This window comes from Zea mays, chromosome 8 (assembly GCF_902167145.1).
Source record: "Zea mays cultivar B73 chromosome 8, Zm-B73-REFERENCE-NAM-5.0, whole genome shotgun sequence".
NCBI classification, from domain to species: Eukaryota; Viridiplantae; Streptophyta; class Magnoliopsida; order Poales; family Poaceae; genus Zea; species Zea mays.
Genome location: NC_050103.1, coordinates 148,881,783 through 148,889,854, shown reverse-complemented (window position 1 = coordinate 148,889,854; position 8,072 = coordinate 148,881,783). Strand labels below are relative to the sequence as shown.

General features: G+C 42.3%; 1 protein-coding gene and 1 pseudogene across 2 annotated transcripts; one reads left to right on the top strand and one right to left on the bottom strand.

Annotated features, from left to right (window-relative positions):
- Positions 1 to 1,080: 1,080 nt before the first annotated feature.
- On the top strand, positions 1,081 to 1,609 carry LOC100277085 (uncharacterized; annotated as a pseudogene). The gene has a single exon (NR_157057.1). The product of NR_157057.1 is annotated as an uncharacterized protein (transcript).
- Positions 1,610 to 3,131: 1,522 nt separating this feature from the next.
- On the bottom strand, positions 3,132 to 7,582 carry LOC100286149 (calcium-dependent protein kinase). Its single transcript, NM_001159037.3, has 8 exons — positions 6,838 to 7,582; positions 5,942 to 6,085; positions 5,693 to 5,845; positions 5,015 to 5,130; positions 4,748 to 4,915; positions 4,208 to 4,335; positions 4,019 to 4,118; positions 3,132 to 3,532 (listed from the first exon to the last, which is right to left on the bottom strand). The coding sequence occupies exons 1-8, from the start codon at positions 7,532 to 7,534 to the stop codon at positions 3,446 to 3,448; spliced, it is 1,593 nt and encodes a 530-aa protein (NP_001152509.1). The 5' UTR covers positions 7,535 to 7,582; the 3' UTR covers positions 3,132 to 3,445.
- Positions 7,583 to 8,072: the final 490 nt, after the last annotated feature.

The following is an 8,072-nucleotide window of genomic DNA, read 5'->3' as shown; positions in this document are numbered from 1 at the left end:
TTAAGATCAATCAAGCTCTAGTTTGATTCTCATAGAAGCATATATGGACTGATAGTAATATGGTCAAGCCAATTCACGATTCCTCACATCTTATTCACTTTGGCTTGACTTATCCTCTTAATCACTTCATCCTCTATTTTGATCATATGTATGTAGTGATTTCTCGGGTCTTGTCCATATATTCAAACCAATATAGAGATCATATAATATCCATTTACATTGTCTCATTGGTTATTTAACCTCGTGTTGAACCTTCGTTCACTGATCATTATACACTATTCAAGTATGTTCATCATACTAAATTTCCTGTTCAACACTTAGCAAACTCGTTAGACCTTTAAATGTGTTGTTATCCAAATCACCAAACTCACAAAAGGGATGAATGCACTTTCAGTTGGCGTGGCGATTTGGCCAAGGTTGCTTCTTGGTGAAGACTGGGCCTCGGGCGAGCCGAAGGTGTGTCCGTTGCTGGAGGGGGTCCTCGGGCTAGACGTAGATCCTCCGGGGTCGGCTGCCCTTGCCCGAGGCTGGGCTCGGGCAAGGCGTGATCGCGTCCCTCGAATGGACCGATCCCTGACTTAGTCGCACCCATCAGGCCTTTGCAGCTTTGTGCTGATGGGGGTTACCAGCTGAGATTTAGGAGTCTTGAGGGTATCCCTAATTATGGTCCCCGACACATATAATACAAAAAAAATGTTTAGACTCAAGGAGTGGATACATGATTACAACAATGATATGTGTGGAATGATGTCTTACACGATATCCGACAAAAAAATCGTTACCGACAATATCCGTGTCCGACTAGTTCCGTATTCGACACATAGCTATCCGTATTTGTATCCGAGAACATCCGTATTCGTATTCGTATCTGAAGCTATCCGTATTCGAATTCGAATCCGAATAAAAATATGAAAACAAATATGGTTTCAGTGATATCGATCCGATTACATCCCTATCTACCCTATCTATAGGAATGAAATATGTATTCCGCAATTCTTTTTTACCTTCAGTAACTCGCATTTTAAATGTCCCTGTACGGCTGCACCAATAATAACACCGCGCTGGGTAAATGACAATAATGCAAAAAAGGAAAAAAAAAACTGATGTCGACCTGAGACCTTCCGGCGGCTCTCAAGAGGGCGAGCGAGCTCCGCGCCGACGGCAGCCGGGGCTGGTGGGGCCGATACCGTTCGGCAAGGAGATGATGTGGAGGCTGGGCATGAAGCTGCGCATCGGCGGCAACGAGGGGTTGCGCGTCGGCGGCAACAAGGCCTCGAGGGCGTCGTTGCGCTCGGCGGCGTTGCGGACTGCGACGGTGTGAGGAGCCGCACGACGCAGCACTTGGTTTGGAGCTATATATAGTACTGTAGCTAGCCGCCGCCGCGGTGTGGCCACGGTGACCTCATCGGCGGCTTCCGCCAGGCGTAACGTCGCTGGTACTCGTGTGGAGACTGGAGACTGTTCGTATGTGACTGTCTACATTTCATAATTTTTGGAGTTTTTAATTTGGTGTCCTTAGTTTTGATGATGTGCTCGTTTTTGCCATTTTTAAAAAGTTTCTAAGACTCACATCAGACACCGAATATTCCGAATAAATCCAAAATTGTGTTACTATCCGATGTTATTTTCAACAGATCAAAATTCAGTTTTCGAAGGTGAAACTGAACCAAACAGATTCCGATAAATAATTTATAGTGTTTATTAGATAGTGTAGATGCTAATGTATCTTTTTTATATAAATTTGATCGAATATAGAGAAGTTTGAATTATGACAAAACTACCTATAATTTGCAACATAGAGTAGAAGTTAAGAGAGAGAGAAAAAAAGTTCAACAGAATCTCGAAGACAAGCAGAATCTAAAGATCAAAATATGCTCCAAGAAATAAAACTCGTCAAATTTCACATACTCCTCAGAATCCTTTTTTTGAGCATACAGCAGGTGCCTATACATGATTCTTTGGGTGATCATCTAATCATCTTTCACCCAAAATGCAACATGGATGGATCAGCATTTCACCAAGGCCAATCCAGAACCACGTTACTGCTAATATTTATTGCGAAGAAATATGGCATTGCCTTATCTGATCGCTGAATACCATTTTACAGTGTCTGCACTGATATTAAAACGAGTGCGAGAAACCTGGCTCATGAGTCTTGCCCCTGAAATTAAAGAGATTCATGTGGTGGGATGTATCGGCTATCTGTTGGGCTATTTTACCTATTTAGGGCTTGTTCGGTTAACTCTTAATCCATATAGATTGAATGAGATTGGGTGAGTTTAAATCCTAAGTAAGTCAAACTTTTTTTAAATTTTTTCCAATCTCTTCAAATCCATGAGTAATAGAAATAACCGAACAAGTCTTTAGAAGGCGCGGAACAAAGCGTGCTTTGATAGGCTTCGTGGGTAGAGTAGCGGCAAGATGGTTGATTCGTTTGTATCGCGTGAGAACAGTTGTTGCTATCTTGATGAAGCGTGGGTTGGTTTTTAGTTTCGTGGGTTATCAGGTTTAGAACTAGACCTAATAATTGTGGTTAAACTTTTCTGGATAGTTAGCCTGACGTGCTTCTATCTTTGCCACAGCACACCTGAATCAAGTGTTGTCCGTGTGACTATCTCGATGTCGTTGTCTGTTCGGAGTACTTTTGAACCGGGTTATATGCCAGTGGTGGTTGTTACGTTGTTTTCTATTGCGTTTGCTAATAAAAATAGAGATGTCCCTCTTGTAAAAAAAAACGAGTGCGAGCACATGATAACAATTCACAAGTGCCAACACTTCGACAAACTAGAATAAAAGGTGAGGTTCGGATACTTATTCGGATATCGGTTTTTTGTCTTTTTTTATTTAATTGTGAATCAATAAAATATAGAATCTGCTATGCAAATTTATATTTTTATGTTTAGCATTGAGCTTATAAAGATTTATAAAAGATCAATCTTAAATTTATCATATATCTTCTCAAATAATTGATATAAATTTCAAATACAAATCGGATATGAATACAAATATTTACCTTTTTTATTGTAGAGAGTAAATAATGTATAAAAAATTTATACAAAATCATATTTTTATTTAAAATAATATGCTTCGTAACATAAGAAGATATTAACATCAAATTTCATACATATCTATTTTAAAATATTAAATTTATCCTAATAATTCAGATATCCGTTTACACCTAAAGAAAGCCTCAGATCGAAGCAGCAGAACAACCAGACGTACAATGGGGATAAACATTGCCACGCAAGAGTCCATGAAGCTCAAAGCATCAAGTACGAATCACTATAACACCACCCTATTTTGGGACAAACAGGTCCGGGCAGCAGAGACATGGATCTCAAATTAAGGAGTCTTCTTAACGGCTGTTCCAAAAAGAAAATGGGACAAAGATTATGTCTAAGGGCAGATTGTTCTTGAAAGTATTCAATGTGATTGTCCATGACAGTTAGAACATGCGCCTCCGATTTGGAACAATCTCAGGGCTGTTGTTCCTCATCATGGCAACAAACTCCTGGTAATTAATTCTTCCATCCTGGCAATAAGAAAAAATAACGGGAAAGTTAGCACTCTGATAAATTGAGTTAGCACTCTTTTCCTGATGCAGGTTGATCACAAGGTTTGTAGAGATTGTGGACATTGCTAATTTATCACCAAAACTGAGTCAAATCGATAGTCTCTCCATGAATTTCCGTTCACCAGTTTGATATTGTTTAATTTATCCAATGTGAACTCATTGCTACATCTTTTTCTAAAAAAGATCTCATTACAATATAAGATAGGAAAAATATTTTGATCAACATGTTTTAACACACAAGCCCCTACCATGGCAAATCTTGGGGTCTTATTTTCCTATAAGAAATCATTTCTTTATTCAAGGAACATGTCAAGTGGTTGAAGTCAACAAGTAACATGCCACATAACTGATGTCAGTGAGGCGGGTTTTTTTTTTCAGTTCATTGATTTCAATATTTGCAAGACATGATCTTTTACTTGAACTCTGTAAAATATATATACTCACATGATCTGTATCTACTTCAGCAATGATTTCTTTTATAGTTTTGTCATCTCCCATATCATACTTCTTCAAAGCTTCTTCCAACTCATCTACGGTTATGTATCTGTACATAAAGATTTAAACAGTGAGGAGATCAAATGGGAACAATCAAGATTTGCAGAACAAGTTAAATCAAAGTTTAAATGAAGTTACCCGCTGTGATCCTTATCGAAATATTCAAAAGCTTTGAGTATGTGGTCTTCCTTCTCCAATCTATTCAAATGCATTGTGGCTGATATAAACTCCGCATAATCAATGGTACCATTTCCATCAACATCAGCCTGTTCATGGAATTAAAAACATGAATAAACAAAACATAATAGTATGTGCTAAACTACTACAATAGTCCCATCAACAATGTCCAGATGTTTGATACATCTATAATAGTTTCACATGTTGGTTACTCCCCATGCAGTTTCACATGTTGGTTACTCCCCATGTTTCCTTTCAAATAATTGTGATTGTTATTCATTCATTAGAAAGCACCACAAACTGTAAAAAAAAATACTTGAAAACAGGAAAAGAATGTGGAGTCAAATGTTCAATGCAGTCCTAGACAGTTGCTTTCAGTTTTCCAAGTGGGATATATGATTCGGAATTGGGATAGTAATTCTTAAGAGAAAAAAGAATTACTCAAGGAAATTATGCATCAACAGAAACAAAAGAAGCATATGGGTATGGGTATGAACATACCGCCTCCATCAATTGTTTAATTTCTGATTCAGAAATTTTTGTACCAAGTTTTGGTAAACCAGATCTTAGCTCTTCAAGAGTAATTGTCCCACTGTTATCTGTATCCAGGGATCTGAACATTTCTTTTAGGCCCATAATCTCTTCATCTGATAAGTTCTCAGCCACAACCTGGTTAAAATTAATGAAGATGTTAGAATTATAAGCTCCTTAAAATGAAGTATTTAGAAAGAACAAATGCTGTGGAACCAAAGTCAATCAGACAATCACCTTCAATGCAACTTTCTTGAGCTTGTTCATTGCCCTGAACTGTTTCATTCTACCAATGACAGTAATGTCAAGTGGCTTATCTGGGGCCTCTCCATCCTCTCTAATCCATGGGTGGTCTGTATGCTCACAATATTAGACTGATAAACAACATTTGTGAATGAATACTCAGTTCATGTGGAAAGAAGATAGGTTCCTTTTTTAGAAAGAGAGAGAAAGAGAAAGCAGACATGTATTGAAATAAAGATAGAGAAATCAGCAGTTTCTTTCTGGAATTATGTAACTGTTATAGTGCTTTAGCACTCTTGTACTCTCTGATGCAAACTACATGTCATTTAGGTGAAACTTTGGTCTACAATTTCTATAAAATATGAAATTTCGAATAAAGATGATAAATACTTTGAAGGACTTTCCCTGGTAAACCTAATGACATCTAGCTCACATCTTTATATATTAACGGTCAAAGTTAAAAGAAGTTTGACCATGAGGAATTCTAAAACAACATGTATTTTCAACTGGAGAGATCATCAAAAGGCACAAAATTTGGAATAAATTAGGAGGAATGATTGCTCCCATTTGATACAAATTTACTACATGAGTGTTTATTCTCTACACATGAGAATACTATAAAATGTGATTCCACAACTAGCATGCAAAGCAATAGAAGCACAGTTGTCTTACTCAAAATTTCAGCAGCAGTCAGGCGTTCTTTTGGGTCTTGTCGCAGCATCTTCTTAACCAAATCCTTTGCACCATTGGATATTGAAGGCCAAGGGTCAGAAGAGAAATCGATGTGACCGCGCAAGACAGCATCAAATATGCCATCCTCATTCTCTGGTGAAATTAAACCATGAAGTGAAGAAAACAATCAATAGTGTAAGTGTGATAGAAGTAAGAAAAGACTGAAATGAGATGTTTATAAAACATTACCTGCCCAAAAAGGAGGAACACCAGACAGAAGGATGTAAAGAATGACCCCAGCACTCCATATGTCAGCCTCTGCCCCATATTTCCGTTTCAGTACCTCAGGAGCAACATAATATGCACTTCCCACAAGATCCTTAAACGTCTCCCCTGCATCATCCATTATGGATTCTCATTTAGTTTGCTCATGTTAGTATGCAAATAGACAGGGATTAACTGTATACATGCCATTCAACTTTTGCAACCATTTCACTTGTTAAGGTTCTAAACAAAGAGGCAGAGGCTAAGCCCCTAGCCCCCACAACAAATCCTCCACGAAACCAACATTTTGCAAAGTGAATACTCCCAGTTTTATCCAACAAAATCAGGGTGAAATTTCCCAATTTTGTGCAATGCAAGCATTTGACGGAAGTTTGATCTGTTATGCTTCCTTCAATTAACGAATGATGATGAAAACAATGCAATGCCTAAAGAGTAAACAATGCACAATGTCACCTTTGTAAAGTCTAGAGTCAAGTACTTTGAAGTTAAGCTAGATCCCTCGTATCAACTACTCCCTCCGTTTTAATTTATAGGGTTTATACAGCTTTTATTATATATCTAAACATATTGTATATCCAGGTGCATAACAAAATCTATGTGTCTAGAAAAGCCAAAACCACCTATAATTTGGGACAGAGGGTAGTAACGAATGCATAACACACAACAAAAATGGTGAATAATGCCATTTCCATTATTCCATATATAGACACTCGTTTTGGCAATGCTGGGCCTGAAACCGTCCAGGTCCAACCCGGCGAATCGGTCAAGTCAAATCCACATCCACATCTAGTCAAACATCATATACAAGGGTAAGGTAAGATTCATATGGAAGCAGAGATGAAGTCAAATCAAGCACTCACCGTGCTTGAAGAAGACGGAGAGACCGAAGTCCGTGGCCTTGAGCGGGGAGTCCTCCTTGTTATTGAGGAACAGGAAGTTCTCGGGCTTGAGATCCCGATGGAAGACCCCCATGGAGTGGCAGCTGTGGACGACGGCGACGATCTCGCGGCAGAGCGAGGCGGCGGCTCGCTCGGTGTAGTGGCCCTTGGCTATGATGCGGTCGAAGAGCTCCCCGCCCTCGCAGAGCTCCATAACAAGGTTGACCGAGTGCCTGTCCTCGTATGCTCCCCGGAGCTCGACGATGTTGCGGTGGCCCGTGAGGTGGTGCATGATCTGCACCTCCCGGCGCACGTCCTCAATGTCGTCGCGGTGGACGAGCTTCCGCGTGGCGATGGACTTGCAGGCGAAGCGCTGCCCGGTCTCCGAGTGCGTGACGAGGTAGGTGACCCCGAACTGGCCCCGCCCGAGCTCGCGGCCGAAAGTGTAGGTCGCGCGCACGTCCTCCATGGGCCGCCCCAGCACGCGCCCCACCGCCCCCACGTCCGCCGCCGGCTTCGGCTTCTGCTGCGACTGCGGCGGCGCCTGCTGGTACTGCTGCGTCTGCGTCGGCGGAGGCGGAGGCGGCGGCTGGATCTGGGGCTGGGGCTTCGGCAGGGTCGGCGTCGCCGGTTGCTGCTCGGCGGCTTGGCGGTGGTGGCGCGACGCACGGTTGCCCATGTCTGCTTGCCGGGCTGGGGCCTGGGGTCTGAGGAAAGGGGAGAAGGTGGCCGCACCCGCAACTGAAGTGGATATTGTATAGAGAGAGTCAGAGAGGACAGGGTCGAACGAGCGCGTGCGCGATCTGCGCTGTTCACAAGCGCGTGGGTGGGGCCGTGGGGGCGCGTTGGGTCGTGGGATTGGGTGCGGCGGGCGGGCGGGCGGGCGGGCGAAGGCAATAAAGGAGCAGAGTTGCAGAGCAGGTGTGCCTGTGCCCTGTGCAGTGTGCTAGCTTGCGAGTGCGGGTGCGAGCGCGACAGGCGTGGGCAGTTCCCGGAGATTGAACGCGGCACGGGGGCGAACCGGTGAGGACACGGTGGGCCATTGCCCATTGGCCGTTTGAGCGGATGCGTGGTGGGGACGGCAGCGCGACGGGGCCGTGATGTCAGTGGCGTCTAGCGCTTTTGCTGGGATGCTCCTGGTCAGCGGGTGGTCACGGTGATTTCTTTCGTTCAGTTTCTTTATCTGCACAGCGTCGGACCATGATTTTTATATCTCT